The 23,493-nt window shown below is 41.9% G+C and overlaps 1 protein-coding gene across 1 annotated transcript in view; it reads left to right on the top strand.

Annotated features, from left to right (window-relative positions):
* The window catches only part of EPHA4 (EPH receptor A4), a 152,027-nt gene that overhangs the window by 39,377 nt on the left and 89,157 nt on the right, over positions 1 to 23,493 (top strand). Inside the window, exon 4 of the mRNA XM_033150247.1 lies at positions 21,589 to 21,744. Within this exon, the coding sequence (XP_033006138.1) occupies positions 21,589 to 21,744 (156 nt within the window). The remainder of the gene's footprint in view (positions 1 to 21,588; positions 21,745 to 23,493) is intronic.

Here is a 23,493-nt window from a genome sequence, read left to right as displayed (position 1 = left end):
AAAAGTATCTGCTGTTATTTTTCCCACCGAGTGGCCAACCTGCCAGACTCACAGCTCCAGCCGGCACTGTGCAAATGTACTGAACCACTAGTGGTTGCTGTTTGGCTGCAAATTCGCAGGGGAGAAATGTGTAGAGAATAAACTTGACACATCAGACATGCCATAACTAATTCATTGCAGTCATTACTTCACCTCACACTACTTCTACCCTTCTGCTGGGTGTGTGTATTTTAATGTTACTGTTTAACAGAAGATGTTGGTTTCTGTCTATGCATATCAAATGCCATTTTAACATACAGGACAAACTGCTCTTTTATTAACTTAGTTGCCTATGAAACAAACACTAAATAAACATCAGGTTACAAGTTGTGCCCAAATATTTCAGGCATGCTTACCTGACCACAAAAGGGATATATTAGAGTATTTAAAAACGTCAATCAAAAGTGACAAGGCCTACTCCTAAGCCGCAAGACACCTCAAAATTTGTTAAAGGCTATGAATTAATTTTGAATAAGTGCTTTGAGGTTTGCAATGATGCAGGATCTATAAAAATCAGAAAAGTCATGAAAAATATTATTTATAACTGTACCAACATCTCATGGAAGCATATAACTGTAAGTGCGACTTACTTCTGTGTAGACATGCACAGAATTATACTGTATGGTTGGCAGACCCACTGAAAACAATGTACTTAACTCCATCACTTTTAAATGGGACTGCTCTTGAGTCTAACTAACACTGGATATCATACTAAACCTGTGTTTTAAGTTCATTTGTGATCTACTAATTTAGACGAGTAGGAAAACATCCGTGCATAAGAGAAAAACAAGGAGGAAAGATGCTGGAATAAGTCCGTTGGATTCCTCACTGTACTGAGCCATACATTTGTTATTGGTAAGTCTCTAACATTATAGGAAGTATTCACAAATTAGACACCCGAGGCTCCCCCAGTCCTGTATTCCTTGTCAATGTAAAATGTCCATTGATGAAAACTCAGCTTTGCTTGTGGTGTCAGGTTGCAGATGATGAAAGGTTGAGCAGACTGATTTTGTTAGTCTGTATTCTTCTAGCACAAAAGAAGAAAGCTTCGATATATGGTGCTTTGAAAGGCTCATTGTGAAATGCCCAGCACACACATTTTCTTCAGGCTACACTTGTGTGTGTGGATGTCTGTGATTTTGTTTTTGACACCAAGGTAAATTATTGGCTTTTTCGATGGATAAAGAATATTTGGGGATTGTAAAAACAGGGCTGTTTGGTTTTTCTTTTTCTTTTTTACTGGAGGTTTCAGTAACACAGAAACCCCCCCTAAGTAATTGGATAAGAAGTGAGTATCAATTAAGAAACATTGCAGATATGAGCATAACTCACATTTCCCCCTTTCCTACTAAACATAGAATGGGAAAGATTTCCTCCCGCTGAAGCCCCGTATTCCTGGGACCATTTACAGACAATAATCAGCAATGCTCAATAATTGCTACACACTCTACTCATATTAAGTAAAATAAAAACATTGTCACCCCACCCCACCTATCTCCCCATCCCACCCACCTCTCTCCCCCTTTTCTTCCTAATGTCTCAACAACAAAAACTGATTTGTAAAAATATGGAAAAATACGAGAGAGACATTGCACTACCTTTGTAAATCAAGAAAATCTTTAATAAAAATATTTTTTTAAAAATAATAATAATAATTGCTACACACATTAAAATAAGGCAGCAGTTCATCCATACTTCTCCCCTCCCAAGAAAATACCCCAACGCTAAACCAGCTCCAGGGTTATGATGATGATGGGAAATTCCACTCCGATTGCAAAGATATCCATTAAGCTAGTTGCAGTGTTCTGTCTTCTGCTTGCCTGTTGTTTATGATACACGAGAATGACTGGAATTAGTTTGGTGGCAGTGTCTTCCAGTCACAAAAACCCACCTGGAATGCAGAAGTGCTTTGCCTGAAATTTAGCATGGGCTGTGCAGGAGTCACGAGGTAAACCCAGATAGCTGGACTTTGCCTGCAGTCTTTTGGGCGGAATTGCCTGGTTGCAGGTAGATTGCTCCATGTGAATTTGACATCGGTGGGAAAATGGCTATGAATTCTGCAGGCGGCTCTCCCGCGCACAAAAGACTAATTTATTTATTTTGCTGGTATGAGGTTACCCTGTCACTGATACACTAAAGCTTCACTGTACTAAGCCATTTCAAGCACCATTGGGATGTCACCGAGAGCATTCCGTTAATCATTGCAGTAAAATTAAACCGTAATACCTTTTATTGAAACGAGATAAAAGTAATGACATAGGAACTGTAAGCTGATAGCTTTAATCTTATCATTAAGATACTGGGCCAAAACTGGAGGCGATAAGGGTGGCAAAATAGTGTAAGGGCCTCAGAGCATTTTAAACAGCAGTTGCACTTCGAAAGATACTTCTGTAAAAAGGGTCCCATGTGTTTCTGCTACTAATTTTCATATCAGCTGTACTCTGTAAACAAAAAAGTAAGTCCTGAGCTTGTTGACCGATATCCTTGTGTAGCTGCAAGGAGATTAGGAATGCAGTATTGATATTTCTCCCCGTCCATGGGTACCATGAGACCGTGGGGATGTCATGAAACACTACTGTGAATAAAACAACAACAACAACAACAACAACAACAACAACAACAACATCATGAGACATGGAAAAAATATGTTGGTGGGGGGCACACAGTCCCAACAGCAGTTTTATTACATTACCAATGTATTTTAAAGTGTTGCCCAGTCACGATAACAATATTTATATTTATTGTGACTGGACAACACTTTAAAATACATTGGTAATGTAATAAAACTGATGTTGGGACTGTGTGTCCCCCAACATCTTTTTCCATGTCTCATGACGTTGTTGTTGTTGTTGTTGTTGTTTTATTCACAGTAGTGTTTCAATCTGAACAGATCACGTTGCAATGCTGTAAGTCATGTGTTTCCCTCAAGATAAATTCTTGGCTTCTTTTTCTTTGTTTGTGGTAAAGCCCCATATCTCACAAATCAGCATATTCACACGCTACATGATAATTTACTTGGCATAACTGAAAGTGGCTTATAATTTATACATGGGTAAGATTTGCTGGGTTTGCTATAATCCCTCCAAGTATCCAGTAAAATTCTAAAGCTGAGCTCTTTTGCAGACTTACCTGGGAGTAAGCCCCACTGAATGCAGTGTTCTTAGTAAACATGCACAGGATTGTGCTGTGAGTAAGACAAATTGGAAGGGGACAGGGAATTCATGTGCTAGGCCTTGGCCCCATTTGTTATTTCTCTAGTGGTAAGAGGCAACACTTGTAGGAAAGTGAGAAATCCAAAAGCTGCTGGAATTCATTCTTAATTGTAAACCTTAAAATCAGGCGAAGGGGCAACCATCCTTCCTTTCCTTTTAACCTATTATTTCCCAGTTTAATATGCAGCACAACCATGAAATTTCAGCTACAAAAAGGTTCAGCGATTACCTTCATCTGTGCTACCTTCTGAGGAGTTTAATGTAAAATTCTTGTAAACTGAAGCTGAATGAGCTTCACACTCCCACACTCATTGGGAAAGGAGCCTGAGAAGCATATTTAGTGTACATATTTAGGGTGACTTGCAAGATTTTTTTATCTCACATGAGGTAACTGCCTCCACAACAATTTGATCTATGTAATGATCTCCAAGTGTATTCCATTAAATTACTGGCATCTAATTAGCTAGTAAACCACAGAGCCTAGGGCTTGCCTATCAGAAGGTCGGCGGTTTGAATTTCCGCTACAGGGTGAGCTCCCGTTGCTCGGTCCCTGCTCCTGCCAACCTAGCAGTTCGAAAGCGCGTCAAGTGCAAGTAGATAAATAGGTACCGCTCCGGCGGGAAGGTAAACAGTGTTTCCGTATACTGCTCTGGTTTCGCCAGAAGCAGCTTAGTCATGCTGACCACATGACCCGGAAGCTGTACGCCAGCTCCCTAGGCCAGTAAAGCAAGATGAGCGCCACAACACCAGAGTCGTCCGCAACTGGACCTAACAGTCAGGGGTCCCTTTACCTTTACCTAATTGGCTTAGCAGTACTGTATAGTCAGTCGGTTGGCAATGGAGCAAACAAACTGGTGCATGGAACATAAATCCAGATGTGGCCAACTTCCCCTTTTTAATTTTCTGGTGGAGCAGTGGTGAGACATCCAATAGAAGGTTTGTAGCACCATTTGGTATAGTTCAGATCTTCGTTAAAACCAGCTTGCACCAGCAGATAACACTTCTTTTCTCTGTGTTATCCTATACTCTGAAAATATTCTATGGTGGGGGGGGGGGGTGAGGAACCTTTTTGAGCCAGAGCTGAACTGTCACATTTTATTGTGGGCAACCTTCTGTGGTCAGTGGTGAGTGTAGCCAGAGGCAGAAATGGGCATGGTCGGGGCAGAAGTGGGTGGACAAAGGGATGTCACTCTGATTTCTGTATTTAGTAGGCTACATCCCAACTGTGTAAAAACCAGGAGCAGGGGTGGTGAGGGATGCGGCCTGCTGAGAGTTTCAAGTATTCAGGGCCAGACAGAGAAACTTGGAGGGCCATGTTTGGTTGTCTGTGTAATCACATGTAATTACTTTAGTGCTAACCAGATGCTCACATGAGCCATTTCTATGATGGGGGTTTCCTTTTTCCAAGATGTCAGGATCACAGAAATGACTATGGGTGTCTGCATATATGGTTGCATCAGAGTAAAGGGTACTCCAAGCATTTGCACTTGGTGTTGTGCTCAGGTCTTGCTTTTGGGCTTCCTGCAGGCATCCGTGTGGCCACAGTGAGAACAGGATGCTGGACTAGATGAGCCGCTGGTCTGATCCAGCAGGCTCTTCTTATATTCTTCTGAATATCACAATGCACAAATGCAGGGAGAGCAACAAGGGCCAGAAGAAGAAGAAGAAGAAGAAGTTCACTCACTTATTGTAATCACAACAGTTCACATAATGGGGATGATCATGAGTGGAGGAGGAGGATAATTTTACCCTGTGCTTCTAATGGTTCAAGTAACCACAATGTTAATATGCTAAACCCAATTTTACTATCTGGTAGAACACACCCTTTGTATGCTGAAAGGTTCCAGGTTTCAGTTGGCACCTCCAGGTATGACTGGAAAACTTGTCTGCCTAAAACTGCCAATCAGTCAGTAGACATTATAGTGGTACCTCGGGTTACAAACACCTCGGGTTACAAACACTTCAGGTTACAGACTCTGCTAACCTGGAAGTAGTACCTCAGGTTAAGAACTTTGCCCCAGGATGAGAACAGAAATTGCGTGGCAGCAGCGGGAGGCCCCATTAGCTAAAGTGGTACCTCAGGTTAAGAATGGACCTCCGGAACGAATTAAGTTCGTAACCAGAGGTATGCTAAGCATGAAGGAAGTCCCAGGTTCATGTGCTGTCACCTCCAGGGAGGACTCAGAAAGATCCCCGTTTGCTGTTTGGAGAGCTGATAGGAATAGACCATTGGCCTGACTTGGAATAAGCCCCACACTACCGTATCTGTTACTTCTTTGGATCCTCAGATTTTCAAGTGACCTCAGAAGGGTGGTAATGCTGGGCTTAATTTCACAATCAGAGATTTACAGACGATTACTTTGCCAGTTAATTACAGGTCCCACATAATAAGCTTAAAGTGGCCACAACATGGCTTCGGGTTATCAGTATCTACCATATATTCTGAATATAGGAAACCAAAGTGTGTGAAAAATATGGTACATATTGAAAACATGGATAGGTCATTGATGCAAACTTGATTTTCTTTCTTTTTACATTCTCAACAAGTTTACACTCTCAACAAGAAGACACAAAGCAGGGACTATGGGATATTTTGGCAGGCGGTGTTTCAGCTCTGACACAATGCTCCAGTGTGGAACTTTTGCTCCCCACCCCCCATGTTGCTGGCCTGCAAATCCCATTGGTCTTGACTATTGCCCATGCTCTATGGGTTTGGCAGGAAATGTGGCTCAGCAACATCTGGAGGACCAAAGGTTCTCCACTTCTGCTCTAGTGCAAATTGGTGCTATTATCCATGGGAACCATGGGGCGGCAAATTATGTCTCCTCTGTGCTGCTTCCCTATAGCTTCTTATTTAGGTGGCAGTTATCCTTTTAAAGCAACTGCATAAATTACTTTCTTTTATCTGTCCTGAATTTTCCACCAACTTACATGGGGAAGTTATCGTCGCTTAACAAAGTGGGTTTTGTTGTAGAAGTTACTATACCTACACAGAAGTGTTGGGTTTAGGGAAGAACAGGAAAAAGGCATGCTGGCTCTCTTCTTATCCACTGGCATAAAAGTGTATTATTCTCTAAAATGTCTGCAATTGTAATGTGGTATTAATGTTGGTGAATCCAAAATATCAAAGGGTAAAGATGACGGATGCAACTCATCAAACGAATGGCCCTCTCTGAAATGTCATGGGTAATCAAGTATGGAGCTGTTAATGGATATGATTTGCATGCTGGTATTTTGATTGATGTACAGCTTAGACAGGGATTGATAGTTTTTATGGGGATCATTATGTAATGCTTTCGGAGGTGTATCTATGAATTGTCTCAAATTAATATTCATGGCGGCTATGATACTGCTCATTTGGAAGTCAGACTGATCCTAAGCTCCTCACATCGAAGCAACCTCCACTGGGACTTCCAGTAAAATGTTTAAGATCATTCTGGAACTTGGTACATTTCTCTGGCAAGAGACGCCTGGATCTAGACCAGAGGCCAGCAAACTTTTTCAGCAGGGGGCCGGTCCCCTGTCCCTCAGACCTTGTGGGGGGCCGGACTATATTTTGAAAAAAAAATATGAACAAATTCCTATCCCCACATTCTACTCATGTAAAAACACCAGGCAGGCCCCACAAATAACCCAGAGATGCATTTAAAATAAAAGGACACATTCTACTCATGTAAAAACACGCTGATTCCCGGACCATCCGCGGGCCGCATTTAGAAGGCGATTGGGTCGCATCCGGCCCCTGGGCCTTAGTTTGGGGACCCCTGGTCTAGACAAGCTGCTTGACGTGGGTAAGGGAGCAGCCATGCAAAGGTTGTTATCGCTACTGCAGAAGGTCTCGTGTTATGGTAAACAAAAGTCTGCATTGACACATGGATACCAATTTTCAAATCATGGGAGGAATGTCCCATTTTTGAGGGGTGTATGGTATCTGATGATAGTTTCTTGCTTCATAAGAAGACAAGAGCCTGCTGGACCAGGCCAATGGCCCATCTAGACCAGCATCCTGTTCTCACATTGGTTACTCTCATACATGCCCGTGGGAAACCCTCAAGGCAGACCTGAGCATAAGAGCCCTCTCCCTTCCTGTGGTTTCCAGCGGCTGGTATTCAGAAGCATTACTGGCTCCGATCTTGGAGGCAAAGCTTAGCCATTGTGGCTGGCAGACATGGATGGCGTTATCCTTCATGAATTTGTGCAATCCTCTTTTAAAAGTATCCAATTTGCCTCCTGTGGGAGAAAGTTCCATACTTTAACTCTGCGCTGCTTCCCAATAGCCCCTTGTGGCAGAATGGGCAGGGAACCGTTGGCCCTTCCTCTAGTCCAGAGATTTTTGTGCACTATCACAGCCTTCATCTAACTTTGGGAGTTTAATTGCCCTTTTGCTGATCTGTTACTGTTTTAAGAGATGAGTGACAATCCCTGAAGACTGGAGGATCCTTACAGATGCAGATCTCTACTTCCTCTCCCCCCCCCCCACAGTGGTTAAAGGAACTTGTAAGCAGGCCTCCTGACAATGGGATTAGGGGTTGTTAATGTGAGGATTCAGGCAATTAGTAAACTTTAAGAGGAGGAGATTGTAAAGGCTTCCCTAGTAGGCTAGCTTGTAATCCCCGCTGATTCTGATGTTATAGGAAAAGACCAATGTTTTTTTCTGTACATAAAGCAACCTGCTGCTGGACCCTCTTTGTATGTCTATGCTCCCCACCATGAATTTATGCAAGCTGAAATTGGGAATAGTTCACACATGCATGTTTTTCATTTGCATTTTGCACACTGGCTGCTTGGTACGTAAGCACACTGGAGAGTTGGAGGGACCGGCTACATGTTATGTGTAAGTAGAAGCATCAGAGCTCAAGTGGAGTTTTTAGTAATGGGGTGACTGGGAATAGCAATGCAAGGAGGATGGAGATATTTAATCTTTACACCGCCTGTGTTTCCCTATTCCAATCTGCAGTTGCAATAAAAGATCCTAAAACTGGCAATTAACAGCAGCAAATTAAGCAGCGGCATAAATACATTAAGAACATACATTAAATAAAACAGGACTAACCTAGTCTGGCACCCGAAAGATAATCATGATGGTGCCAAGTGAGTCTCTAGTTCCAGAGTTAGGTCTCACCACAAATGGTCTTTCCCTGGTAGTCAGCCACCCACCTAACCTCTAAAGCAGTGTTTTGCAAACAGTGGACTGGGACCCATCAGTAGACCGTAGGCCACTTTCAGGTGGCCCTCAGTGTCACAGCCTGCCCAGTGTGTCCTCACCTGCCTTCCATGTACCATAGCCTTTTGGTTCGTAGCAACACCTTGCATGCTGAGTAAAGGAGTCCAGGAGACAGCGTATGGGAGGAAGGGGGAGCAGGGCAGGAAAGTCTCCCCTGAGAGGAAAGGGCCAAAGGAGGAAGGAAATTAGAAAGTGAGATAAAAGTTTAGTACTTAATAATGATAATAGTTATAGTGAGAATGGAATGAAAGGGATAAGAAATGAGAAATGTTATGGCAGGCTTCCTCAACCCCGGCCCTCCAGATGTTTTTGGCCTACAACTCCCATGATCCCTAGCTATCAGGACCAGTGTCAGGGATGATGGGAATTGTAGTCTCAAAACATCTGGAGGGCGGAGGTTGAGGAAGCCTGTGTTATGGGAAGAAAAAGTGAATGTAAAAGCAGTGGGGAGGAAGAAGGATAAAAGGAACTGTCAGTTGAGGTTTGGATGGGGAATAAGGCAGAAGTTGCGTGTGAAAGGAGAATGGGAGAAGAAATGATGGTACATGGGTAAAAAAAACTTTGAGAGGCACGTGGGGCTAAAATAATTTTTATATATGACTCTTCCATTTAGAGGCTCTGCATCAGCAAATCCTGCCTGAAGCACTGGCAAAGAAAGTAGCAGTTTCCAAAGATGGATCAGATATCATTATGAAGTCTTTGTCAGCTGATTATGTCAAACTCGGCCTCCATTTGCTGCCATTTTGTGGCTGGTTCTGCTCCCGCACTACCATTTTGTGAATGGTGGACTTCAGTAATTTTTAGCTGTCCCAAGTTGGCTCTAAGGGTAAGAAGTTGGAGAGCTCTTGCTCTAAAGGCATAAGAACCAGGGCATCAGAAAGGGAGGTTAATTTACAGGCAGGTTTGTATGGGGAAAGACAGTCTTTAGGAAATCCTACTTAGAAACTGTTTAGGGTTAAGCATCCTCTTCCAGGCTGCTTCTGCTTGGGAAAAAAACCTCCTTCCTAAGTTGCTTTTCTTTTCTTTTCGAATAATAATAATAATAATAATAATAATAATAATAATAGCTTGGGTATTTAGCACATTTTTGTATGATGTAAGAAGATGAAAAGATCCACTTGAGTTTTCTAAATGTGTGATGGACTATTCACATGTGCACATCACCACTTGATGTTTAAGTCATCAAGGATAAACATGCCTGAATGATCCAGGCATTCATTTTTCCACGTGAAAAGGAAAGCTTCACTGATCTAGGTTTTAAAAGTGCCAATTTGACAATGTCATCGTGGATTGCCCTTACTTGCTTGAATAAAGAGAGAAATGACTCGCTGAGTTTTTCCTTAAAAATGGCTGGCTCCCTGAAATTTACTAGCTGACTCATTTCCTGAATCTTAACATCTTTCAGTAGAAGCAATTAAATTTCCCAACTCAGATGGAGCCTATAATAAGCATAGCAGCAGCTTGAGCAGTTTGAAATGGGAAAGCTAGTTCAGATATTATTGTTCGCCTCAGCACCACTTGCTGCTGACACCAGTATTAATGTTACTCAATTGGCGGGGGGAAGGGGGAATTCAAGTGCAAGTTGGAGCAATCTTTGCAATGTCAATGGCCCTGAAGTGGGTACCAAGAATACGTAGTAATGCCCTCCAGCACTGTGAAATCGTGAAGCATTTCTGCCATATACCACAAGCTCTTTTCATTTGCTGTGAAGGATTTGGTGGGCGTTAAAAAAAATAAAATCCTTTTCTAGGTTTCGGGATTTAAAACAAACTCGATTTCAACCATATATTTATAACTATAAAGGCTAACATTTTATAGCTTCCTCTTCAGATCTATAGTGCTAGTGTATGAATGTTCAGAATGATGCATGTGAACAGCTATTCAAGTGTAAGGTCACCAAACATCACATTACCACTTAGTGCTTTGATACCAGGAAACAACAGGGCCTTTTCTTGCTAAAAGCTGTAGTAAGTGGTCGTGTTTACCTTGGCATTGTCCTGCGTTGCTAGCGGTAATCCTAAAATGAATCCTGTTAAGTGCTGCTCATTAGATGCCCTTCTGCTGTTTTCTACATCTTTTTCCTTTAAAATTATGTGCTCCACAATTTACTGAACTGTTAATTAGAGACTGCTATTTAATACATAAGGCCACAGGGATGCGGGTGGTGTTGTGGTCTAAAACCCCTGAGCCCCTTGGGCTTGCCGATCAGAAGGTTTGCAGTTCAAATCCACACAATGGTGTGAGGCTCCCGTTGCTCTGTCCCAGCTCCTGCCAACCTAGCAGTTCAAATGCATGCAAGTGCAAGTAGGCGGGAAGGTAAACAGCGTTTTGGTGCACTCTGGATTCTGTCATGGTGTTCCATTGCACCAGAAGCGGTTTAGTCATCCTGGCCACATGACCAGGAGCTGTCTGTGGACAAACGCCGGCTCCCTCGGCCTGAAAGTGAGATGAGCGCCGCAACCCCAGAGTTGCCTTTGACTGGACTTAACCACCCAGGGGTCCTTTACTTTACCTTTTTACATAAGGACACGTGGAAAGCCAAAAACCTGATGGCTGATAAATTTATTAAGTTTTTCTTGTTGTCACTGCACCACCATCAAGTCCTAAATCTTTGTTTCCATTATTAAAAGGTGGTGTCATATAGTTTCTTTAATTGTATTTCCCAACCCTCCCCAATACGTTAGGCGCTCACAAGCAATTTAAATACAAAGGGTTTCAACCCGCAATCTCTGTCAGAGGAAATTAGAGAGGAATTGCCATTCTTCCTTAAACTTTCTAGAGGTCTCCGTTATTGTACCTCATATTACACTCTTAAGCTGCTGTGCTGGTTTCTTTAGAAAGCTTGAATAGAACACATTGTGTTACTTCATGGAGTTGAGCCAGCAACCATTGAGAGGCTTCAAAAAAGACCTTGGGTTATATCTAACAAAGTTCAGTGGTACCTCACAAGACGAAAAACTCGCTAGACAAAAGGCATTCGCTAATGAACGGGTGACTCAGAAGACGAATTTCCTATGGCCGTGAGTCGCAAAACGAAAACTTTTTTGCAAGTTTTTTCAATAAAACCACGCTTCCTCTCCGACCAGGCTTCGCAAGAACTAAATTTCCACTATACGACAACACTCACGGGATGAGTTAATTTCATCTTGCAAGGCACCACTGTTGTCCCACCTCTTGTCCAAACTTTTTTTCCAAAGAGGGCCAGATTTGATGAAATGAAGGACTGTGAGGGTCAACCAAAGTGTTGACCTTTATTTAGGATTGAAGTTGTTGAGCTGTTTTATTTTAGGATTTTACGCCCGGAAATAAACTGCCATAGGTGCCAGATTAAACCGACCGGCAGGCCGGATTAGGCCCCCGAAACGGACTTTGGACATGCCTGTAAGGACTTCTGCTTGTGAAGTAGAACTTCCACACTTTCTCCTACCTCTGTGTCCCAAATTTGTTGTGGGTTTCCCCTTAGCCTTCTGGGGGGCATGAATTGAGGGCTTTGGTCTGGCCTTCATAATGTTTTCACCATAGTGTATTTTGCAGAAGACACAGACTTATGAGCCATATACAAAAAAAATCAAGGTGGTGTTCAAATAGAATTACTTAAGAGTCATCCAGATGGCTGCATGCAAGTCTACAAATAGCACCCATTCAGATTTCTGCTGTTTTTCTGTGTGAAATATTAATTTGGCCCTTAAACACAATTTAGCCTTCCAACATAAATTGGAGGGAGGGCAATGTGCATGAAGTGTTACTACTAGCCTAGGTTGGTTTCATGGGGGGAGGGAGAGTGTAGCAAACACAGTTACTATTCAAACAAAAATAATTCCTACCTACCCCAGATAAGTGGACAACTGGCTGGCAAGGCTGAATCAAACTTCCTTAGAGCGTCCACAAATTAGAAAATAAGGATATATCTTTGATTGTTCCTTTCCTCCCTTTTGTGGTACCTCGGGTTACAGATGCTTCAGTTTACAGATGCTTCAGATTACAGACTCCACTAACCCAGAAATAGTACTTCGGGTTAAGAACTTTGCTTCAGGATGAGAACAGAAATCGTGCTGCAGTGGCAGTGGGAGGCCCCATCAGTGAAAGCACACTTCAGGTTAAGAACAGCTTTGGGTTAAGAACAGACCTTCGAAACGAATTAAGTTCTTAACCCGAGGTACCACTGTAGTGATGTAGTATTAAAATTTGACTTTGCAAGACAGTGTTTAACTCACCAGTATGTGGATATGCAAAGAATACAGATATTTTATTTAATTTCCAATATACGGTGCAGCTTCTAATCATAGGAGACAAGGAAAGCTAACAGTGCCCAAGATCAAAGGGAGCTGTTTTTATTTAGCAATTTGGTCCATCACATTGAATTCTACAGCATGAATGTAAGAAGGGCTCAAGAGAAAGTTCATTTCCCCTCAGTCTTCTGAATTCTAAGGATATATATCGCCCTTGAAACCCTGCACGGAGTAATTAGATTGGACTAGGAAAATGCTGCATTTTGTGTGTGTGCAAGAGACATATTCATTCTATTTAAAACCTTCACATTTAACGCCCCCCCCTCACAAGACAATTGTGCATATGGTACTAATGGCCTGAAAATGAATTGTTTTCCAGATGTTGGGCGAAGGAAAAAACCTGTGAATTTTTTTGTCTCATGGAGACAGGGGTGACTCTCCTCCCTTTGACATTTGGGTCCAAAGATCCAGTAAAATGACAGCTTGTCGAAAAGTTATGATAAGCCTTTGGGACTCCAAACAGTTGCACAATTACTGAGGGGTCTCTTGGTGTGGGGTAAAACGCTCATCAAGAGAGGCTATCGAAACAATTGAGTTCTATAATTAACACCCGGAAATCTGTTCAGAGATGGTAATAACAATAAAAAGAGAGCTAAGAAGAAGCTATCCGCTTGTGTGGCAGATGTGGTTTGTTATAATTTGAGAAAAGAATCTATTTAAAGGGGAGGGGGGAGGGGAGGGAGGGGAAGAGATGGACGTCTATTTTTTATTTCACCGAGTGCCCTAAAATATAAATTGCAGCTATTTTCCAAGGTAGCAGGTGCTCTCAATATTGTAAACCACTGATCATCAGTCTAGAATGCATTCAGCAACACACTAGCAAGCATTTTTTTTCCCTTTTTGCCATTTTTTAAAAAAGTAATGCTGTTGCTATTTTTGTTTCCAGACAATTGGTAGGAAGTGGGTTACTTGAGCCTACCTCCTTAAAGAATTTATTTTTCCTCCGTTACACATGTTGCCTTGTTACTGAAGCCTCAACATATTATGCTACTGTTCAAGAACAAAAGTATATGGCCTTTGTATCCTTGGGAATATAAAGTCCAGTTAGTAGGACAAAGCCCTACTCAGAGTATCCACATCAATAGGTAGACAGGTAGGTAGACTGTAATGAATACATTAAATACATTGTTGTTATTATTGTACTGTGTTTGTTAGTCACTTTCCTTACAGTGTAACTCAAAGCCACTTCCTTTAAAATCAAATTAAAACAATGATAAAAACTTTACAAAATAATAATTCATATATTCATTTGTTAATTAAATTCGTTATACCGCCCTTCATCCGCAGATCTCAGGGCGGTTCACACCTATAAATACAATATAAAAGCACAAAATACATTTTGTGAACTGCAATTTTATCGTGGGAATTGCCCTGAGATTTTCAGAAGAAAAGCGGTATATAAATTTTATAAATATAATATGATATGATAAACACAAGAACAACAAACAAAGAAAGAAAAACCAGCCACCCTCAGGCTGCAAGTCCTGCCCCACTAAAACAGGCCACAATGAACCAGGACTTTAAAAAAACAGGCCTTGCTGGGTACCTAAAACTGGATAAAGATGGCGCCAGGCATGCATCCCTATATATTACTGATTACTTGCCTCCAGTTGTTTAAAAAGGCACTGTGTTACGTGGCATTTCAGTAGCATTATATGGCATCAATGTTATATGGCTTTTCTCTCTCAATGGGTTTAGTAGCAATTGGGCTTCCCTAGCATGGCAAATACAGCATGCCTGCATCCTGAAGGACGTGTGCATATTGATTGGAGACATACAGTTTTTGGATCGTGCTGGATTACTGATATACAGAGTCCTTTGCCTACGTGGGCTTCCTTTCGCTGGCTCTTAGCTCCCCACACGGCAATGAGGAAAGCCCTGTTTAAATGCATAAAGCACAGTGTTTTTGGTTTTTTTTTTTTTTGCAATCTTTTGTTCCGATTCAGAAAATTGTTTTACAGGGACAGTAGTGCATCTGACACCTCTGTTAAGCCTGGGTAAACTTGAACTGAATTCTGCCACAGCTCTATCTGGACATGTGTTTGTTTGCAAGAAGGTAACCGTGTAACGGAGAGTGGGAGCCTGTTGGCAAGCCTTGATCCCGTCCCCCCAGTGCATCACCTTTCCTGTGTTTTAAGATTCTCCACACGTTGGGAGGAAATTTGTGAAGTGGGGATCCTATGGGAAGGGAGCTGTCAAGAGTGGTCCACTGAGGAGGGCAAGGCTTGCCAGAGCACCCCAATTTCCTTCACTGGGTGACCTTGGTCCAGTCACCATCTCTTAGCCTAACCTATCTCACAGGGTTATTGTGACAATGAAATGGGGAGAAGGAGAACCAAGTACGCCACCTTGAGCTCCTTGGAAGACAAAGGTGGTATATAAATGTAATAACTAACCAACTTTGGTGATTGTCTTCATGCATGCAAGCAAACAGGACCTCTGAAGAGGGCTTAAGTGTGTAAAGGCTAGCTCCCAAAGTCCACCTTCTATATGCATTGGTTGATACTGGTTGTGCTGAAATGTTGGTAGGAAAGCATGTTGTTGAATAGTTCCTTTGCATACCTTTGACCCATGAGGTACTCTCTGCACGAAATACCTGCTTGCAAATTGCTGTAATTTGGAATGGTGCTACTTTGCTGAAATAATTCCAATTTATTTGGGGACAACCTAATCCCATAAGGAGCTATAATATAACAGAATGATGTGCGCTTGTGAATTTATTTGAGATTACCTATATAAGAAATAAAATTAATGTGCTGGAGGGGGTCAGGGAGTCCATACAGGTGGCACGTCTTGTTTCCCCGTTTCAGAGTGTTCTGTCCAGATTGCAAAGACAGTAATGTATTAAATGGGATGGGTTACCTCAGGTTTAGGGGCCAAATGATCACTCCAGGCTTTCTGTCTGGCCCTCAGAACCCTCTCCAGACAACACTCCCTGCTTCACACCATCCTCAAGGGATTTGCCTGGCCAGGGTGTCTCTTTGACCACTGATAATAACTCTTCTTGCCTGGGTTAGGGACAGGGTATGCGTGTGTAGAAAGTAACCAACTGTACAAGGTAAACTTTATGCTCATTTCTCCGCCCACTTTTGCCTCTGGCCCCACCAGCATGTGGCCCCCAGAAGGCTGCCCAGAAAGGAATGCGGCCTTCGAGTTGGAAAAAGGTCTTCCACCCCTGTATTAACTTATAACCTTGTCATGTCGGTCGGTGTGGGAGCTGGATAAAAGAAAATGTCTCCCCTTGGCCTTGTTCACTCTCTCTTTCTAATGGAAAGAACTAATTAAGGCAAAGCTAAGGGAATCGAATTCAAAGTTTGCACTGCTCATGTGACCTAATCTTTTTACAAATGGCATCTTTTGCAAGCCATGCAAGAATACATCTTTTGCGAGCCATTCACGCTCTGTCCTCTCCAGAAAATCCTCCCAAGAGAAAGGAAAGAATGAAGGATTGTCCTGAGTGTGCATAAAGACTTTCAGGAAATGGGAATCTATGCGGGCTTGCTTGTTTTTCTACCAATTCATTAACATTCAGAAATACTGTATAATATCTTAAGTGTGTTTTCTTTTGAAAAGGGCCTTGGCAGTCATAATAGGTGTGTCAGCTGATTTTCCGTGCCAAAAAAAGGAAAGAAAAAGAAACCCTTTACAGAGCTAGATTAGATTGTGACATAGAAGTCTATCAAGATGTAAAGAATGTTGAACAAATGCAGTGGATTAGCAAATAGAGGAAGGTGCCAAAAGCTGGAATGTATTGAATCTGAACACAGCAAAATGAAGAAACCGTGAATTCAGTTATGGGATTTTCTACAGCTAAAGCAAAATGGCTGTTTGCCTCAGACAGAGCTTTAGAGAGAGCTTCCTTGGGTCCTGAAAAATTAATGAACTGGGTTTAATGTAGTAGAAAGCAAAAGAATGTAATGCTTGGAAGAAAAGGGAAGGGGGGGGGAAGGGAGAATAGCAACTTTGGGGCTCAGTAAACCTTTTTAAACCAATGCACATGGACTTAAAAATGGAGGAAAGAGCCCCAGAGTGCCTCTAGGGTATGTGTTTCTTTGCTTAAATTGGTCTATAATGTGAACGGAAAGCTTGCATTGGCTAGAATAATACGTATTCAGTATAAAAATGCTTTGTTTTTTTAAATCCCACATTGGCCTCATTTAAACGTCACAGTAAAAACGCAATTAATGATTTGCCATGTTCCCATTTTTCTAAACCATTTCACTGCTGCCCACCAGCACATGGAAGAAACAAACCATAATGCCTTGCTTAGCATTATGTCTGCAGCAGGAATTGTGGTTTGTTTCACTCCACAAACCTTGACTACACATAATGGTTTGTTGGGAGCCAAAGAAACCATGACTCCTGGTTCAGATGTAAGTAAGCTAAGGATTGTAGCATGTGGAAGAGTGAAACAGAGTAGGAAGGTATTTGCTGTGGTTTACTGCGACTTACAGGCTGTGCCATTAACAACGTCCATATTGACATCATCCTCATATGATATAAAATAGTTTTGAGAGAAGTTCAAAAGTACCTTTTAGTGTGGTTGGGAAATGATCTCATTCCTGTACAGTTCTCTAATGGATCCTCTTCTTAAAAGACGTTTGGCCACTGCAATGGAGAAGGTTTCGCAGATAGGGAGAGGAGTTAGTTAGTGAAGGAGCTCAGATTCCCTGAATTTTCCCTCCCAACTTCCTTTACTGCTTTCTGTCAGAACAGCTCAATTTGAGAATCAAGCTGCCTATAAGGAAATGCCAATACTACAAACCTCAAAAGCCACAATGCTCAAATCCAGAAAATTAATGGTTTTTCGTCCGAATATAGGAATGCTAGGACACACATACATGTCGTTTAGGAGGTTATTTATTTTTGTATATATAGCAATTTTTGACTGTTATGCAAAAAGCACCAAAGCAGTATGCGCATAAAATAATCTACAAATCAGTTCAGTTCAGTAAAATAATATATAAAACAACGAATGATACATATAATATAGCCAACAGTCTAGATAAAATAAAATTTGAGAAATACTGCAGCACAGTTTCCCTTTGCTCACCCAGAAAGATTCCCTGTATAAAAAAGAAAAAATGGTCACCGGAAGTGATTAGGTGAATTGCCTTCAGAAATTTGACAATGGAATGGAATGCCATCCACACTCACACATTTTATCTTATCAATTGCCACAAGTAATAATGGCAATATGCTACTTCCAGGACCAGAGGCAGCTTGCCTCTGAATACCAGTTGCTGAGGAGAAGTCTATTGCCTTATGTCCTGCTTGCTTGCTTATTTATTTTAATTACTGTTTACCACCCATTAACAAAATTCTCTGGTTAGCAACAACAAAAATCAATGAAACCATTATAATCAAACAAGCATAAGAAAAACCAGTCTAAAATAAAACCAATGGCAGTATAGAATTTAAATAAGGCGTATCTGTAGTGGTACATTAGCGCAGCAGAATAAAACATGAAGGTATCTCAAAACTAAATCACCTGGGAAAATAAAAAGGCCTTTGCTGACACACCAAAGAATAATGCAGCTGGAAGGCGAGCCTCTCTTAGGAAGGCATTCCACCAAAATAAGGTTGTCTCTTCTGGTAGCCACTTGCTGGATCTCATTTGTCAGGGGCATCCTGAGAACAACTTACGAAAAGTCCAGATAGGTCTATACGGGAGGAGGTGATCCTTCAAGTAACTGCTGGATAGCTCAGTTTGGTGAGGGCATGGTGCTGATAATCCTAGGTGCAGGTTCGATCCCCCTAAGGAACAGCTGCATTTTCCTCCATGCAGGGGTCCCTTCCAACTCTATGATTCTATGTCTGCCTGTCCCATTCCTAACCTTGATGCACAGTTTAGGCCAGCTGAAGCTTCCCTATCCTCTCCTGTAGAGAGAATCGGGATCTATGCTGTGGGTGTCTCTGCCCCTCTCACCACTGGCAGAAGTTAAGTTCTTGAGGGAATACATCAGGGGGCAAGAGAACCCCCTACCTCCAGTTCTGTTTCCTGCCTTCGCCACTGTAAGAATTTCTTGCCTGCTGGTAAGGCGGAACACCATCTTGTCAGGGATTCCTCCCCCCTTCATTTTCTTCCTTGGTCTTTGCTTCCTGGATCCTCTTTTCAGCTCCCTTCTGCTATCTGTAACCAGGTTTTCCTTCCTTTCATAAGACACTTATGCATGGACGAAAATGGCTGCCCCTTGGGGAAGTATTTCACATTGAAGCTTATGCATATGCAGGTTCAAATGACTTGGAGATATAATACAAACAGCCCAAAGAATCAGTAAGACTAACTAAATTAATTGATGACTACATTTGCATAATTGCATCTTATGTGAAAGTTCCATCAAATGTGGGCTACTTATCAAAACATACTTTTCCAATGAATATTTACTGTTCAGGTTAGATATACCGGTTCCCATCACTGGTGGCATTATTTTCACAGCATCACATGTGATGTAGTTAAACTCCTTTCAAATATAACTTGGTTTCTCAACTAAGATTGAAGTTGTCTCAAAGTCCAGGACATTAGAAATTGTTGTAATTGATTTCTTGAAATCCAGCTGTAGAACATGATTGAAAACACATATGACAGCATATGTGACCTTGACATCTAGAACAACGAGTTTGTAACGTTTATGCAGAGAACTGACACATGCACAGTGTGGTAATAAATGTTCAGCATACCTGTATTTGGCTTTTGCCAGCTTGTACTTACCTGTTTGCTGGTGACACCACCAGTATCAGAACCAGTCTGAAATAACTTATTGTATTAATTGTAGGTCTTCATGAGGATAAAATTGCCTGACAGGTTTATAAATTGCAATCAAAGAGGATGTCATGGATAATTTTGCGAACTTCTGTGTGCATCCAACTTAATTGCAGGTGAGAAGTGAACTATTTTGCACTAATCTCCTGCACTGGAAGCAGTTTTTCAGGTCAGGATGGAAAATGGGTCAGTGTGATATACAATAAATCCAGTCCAACTTCAGGCTTTGTTAGTATTTATCATCACTGTAAATTCCAAGAAGCTTCAAATTTTTCTTACCATTTTTTCAGGATATCAGATCTTGTTTAATTAAAATGTTTTAAAAATGTCATTGAAAAAAAGAATTCCCATACCAACCACGTCAGATCTATTAATCTGTCTCCTCCATAAGACCTTCAACCTAGGTTCTCTTCATCGAAACAGTAATTTGTACCTTCTTAGCTGCTTATCTTTTGAGGAGGCTCGTTCTTTTACACAAACTGTCTTTGTTTGATGTGGCTGGCAGAATGATGGACCATACCCAATAGGTTTGCATTTGTGTTTGGGGACTAATTGTGTTTGAAGTGGGGAGGCTGAGCTTGACCCCTCTACTTCTCCTTGCCAATGTTGCGGGGTTTTTAAAATTTATTTTAATCAAAGCCCCAAGGCCATTTGAAGCGTAGCCAGAAAGCACCTTGCAAGTTGAACCCTATCTAATTATGTGATGTGTGTAAACGCTGAAAGCATAAATCTTAGTCACCAAGAGCTGCTATGTGTTTTTATAAGATTCCCTGGTCCGGTGACAGCCGAAGCAAGCAAGGGCAAGATTGATCCCACGTGATTTTTATGGACGCTGCACCACACTTCGTAAGTTTTGACTTGTTAAGGAGATTCCATAAATGGCCTCAGTTAATAAGGGTGAAGTGACTTGCTCCTTTACAAACATGTTGCAAAAAAAAATCCGTGGCTGTTACAAGTACATCATAAAAGTGGGGGAAATTAAATCATATAAAAGAATGTGGAGTGAGTGGGAGAATAGCTGAAAGCAAATGCATGTTGGTTACTGGAGGCGTAGAAGCAAAGAGCAAGGGAACTCTAAAGGTAGACTGTGTGATAAAAATAAGAGACATGAAAGTGAGTCATGCTGTAAATATTGGCAGCAATCATCCTTTCTTTTGCTCTTTGTCCTTTATAAAGCTGCCTAGTTGACTTTCTCTGTTTCAGCGTCTGGTGATGTTGATTTTTTTTATTTTTTTCTAGCCCTAGCCAAAATTTGTTAGAGGGACATGCTTGTGTGCCACTGTTCAAAAGATTTTCTTAATGGTACTTCAGAGTATTTTTTTTTTTAATCCCAATGATGTAAAAGTAGTCATCCATGTAAGCATCATACTTATGGAGGTGATGTCACTGAACACTTGCTGCGCATGGGGCCTTGGCGTCAAAGAGTACAGCCACTGGTATGCTCCAGCTCAGGGGCGGAGTGTTGATTTTGTCTCTTGGGGAGAGGAAAGCAAATTAATTGGCTTCTGCAGAAGGAGAATTGCCTTTTCTGTGCATGCTAGAGTAAGAGGTTGACTGCCAATCGCAGTAGGGTCTCATTCCGCTCCATCTCAAAAATTGGCAGTGTCACACCATCAGCTGCCTTTCTAAAGTAGTCATGGAATTAAACAACTGCACCCTGTTTACTGCAATGTGAGAGTGTCTGCAGGTGGGAAGCAAGGAAATGGGGTTTACATAATAAAACCCACGCAGGGAAGAAATGAGACAGATTTTCCAACCAAGTTGCTACATGGACATGCTTATAGGTGCTCTTGTAAGCTCTACAGGCCTACTTGTTAACGGGGTCTCATCGGGATTAAAAATTGCCTTCCTTGCTTGGAGAGTGAGCAGTCAAGTGCTCCTTGGCTGGTTAATCTCTCTCCCGGTGCTAAGCAGACATCATTTTCTTCTATTTCAAAAGTGCCCACATGTCTGAATGCTGAGTAAATGAGGTAGCAATTTATTATCAAGCCCTATACCAGTAACAGTTCTTCTTTTCTGTTTTTTTCCCCTTCTGTACTTTCCCCCCCTTCTTTCCCCAAGCTTGCAAGATTGGATACTACAAGGCCCTCTCAACAGATGTTGCCTGTGCTAAGTGCCCGCCTCACAGTTTCTCCATCTTGGAAGGTTCCACCTCTTGCACCTGTGACCCGGGTTTTTTCCGAGCAGAAAACGACGCTGCCTCCATGCCCTGCACACGTAAGTCAGATGCCTTTATTTATTAATTTTCCCCTCCTCCTTCTCTTGCTGCTCTTATAATTTATACATGAGACACTCCCCAGAGATGTACATCCTGCTATGAAAATGCCTTGTTGGTGACAGGGACATTCAGTAACAATTCCCTTTTAAACAAGTCAACACAATATGTCAATACCGGGTCCTCTCTCCTGCTACACAACGGAAAGCGCAGTTTGTGATTAAGTGACAGAATGTAGGTCAACGGCAAGAATAAGAGGGTCTAGTTCCATTTTGGGGTTTTTGTCTGTGTTTTATTGCATTGGTGTCTGCACTGTGGAAGTGCCTTAAGGAAGTGCCTTATGTGTACGCATAATGAGGGACAACCACAGCCTTGCATATCTTAGATGTGATCAGAAAACAGGAGGAAAGAAGCTCTGAAAGAAAGTGGCATGTAAAGGATGATTTTTGGCAGCTCTGAATAGATGACTTTGGTCTTTTTCTATAAGAACACATGGAAAACCTTCATGGATCAGGCCAAGGACCCATCTAGTCCAGCATTCTGCTCTCACAGTGGCTAAACAGGCATTCTCATGAAGCCTACAAGCAGGGCATGAGCCTAGTAGCCCTCTCCTGCTTGTGATCTCAAACAGCTGGTATTCAGAGGCAAAATTGCTTTTGACACTGGAGATTATACATAGGCTTTGTGAATGGTAGCCATTGATACTTACACCCCACCAATGGTTGTTTTTTGGCATCGTGACTGGTCTTGCTAGATGCTTTGCTCACATATCATGTCAGGAATCAAAGTAATGGGAAGTGGCAAGGTATGATTTCAACACAAGATAGAGCATTTGCAAAATCAGTCACCACCGGATGCTGTGATTTTCATCAGGATGCAACCACTGGGTAAAAAAAGGTTGTATAATTCAGTTGATAGACTTTTTGGCCACACTGAAATAAACTGCATGGTTCTCTGTTTATTTCTTATTTCTGCTGCTATGTGCTCATTACCACAACATCCATCCATTACTGTGGAGGTTCTATCATTGTTCATTGATATAGATCACACAGGGTTTTCTTTTCACCTAAATAATAATAATAATAATAATAATAATAATAATAATAATAAATATTTATACCCCGGCCATCTGGCTTGGTTTTCCCAGCCACTCTGGGTGGCTTCCAACAGAATATTAAAATGCAATAATATATTAAACATTAAAAGCCTCCTAAACAGGGCTGCCTTCATATGTCTTCTAAAAGTCTGGTAGTTGTTTTTCTCTTGACATTTGGTGGGAGGGTGTTCCACAGGGTGGGTGCCACTACCGAGAAGGCCCTCTGCCTGGTTCCCTGTAACTTGGCTTCTCGTAGTGAGGGAACTGCCAGAAGGCCCTCGGCACTGGACCTCAGTGTCCGGGCAGAACAATGGGAGTGAAGACACTCCTTCAGGTATACTGGACAAAGGCCGTTTAGGGCTTTAAAGGTTAGCACCAATACTTTGAATTGTGTGCGGAAAAGTACTGGGAGCCAATGTAGGTCTTTCAAGACCGGCGTTATGTGGTCTCGGCGGCCACTCCCAGTCACCAGTCTAGCTGCTGCATTCTGGATTAGTTGTAGTTTCCGGGTCACCTTCAAAGGTAGCCCCATGTAGAGCGCATTGCAGTAGTCCAAGCGAGAGATAACTAGAGCATGCACCACTCTGGCGAGACAGTCCACGGGCAGGTACCAGATGGAGCTGGTAGACAGCTGCCCTGGACACAGAATTAACCT

This window comes from Lacerta agilis, chromosome 5 (genome assembly GCF_009819535.1).
Source record: "Lacerta agilis isolate rLacAgi1 chromosome 5, rLacAgi1.pri, whole genome shotgun sequence".
NCBI lineage: Eukaryota > Metazoa > Chordata > Lepidosauria > Squamata > Lacertidae > Lacerta > Lacerta agilis.
This window is presented reverse-complemented; position numbering and strand designations above follow the sequence as displayed.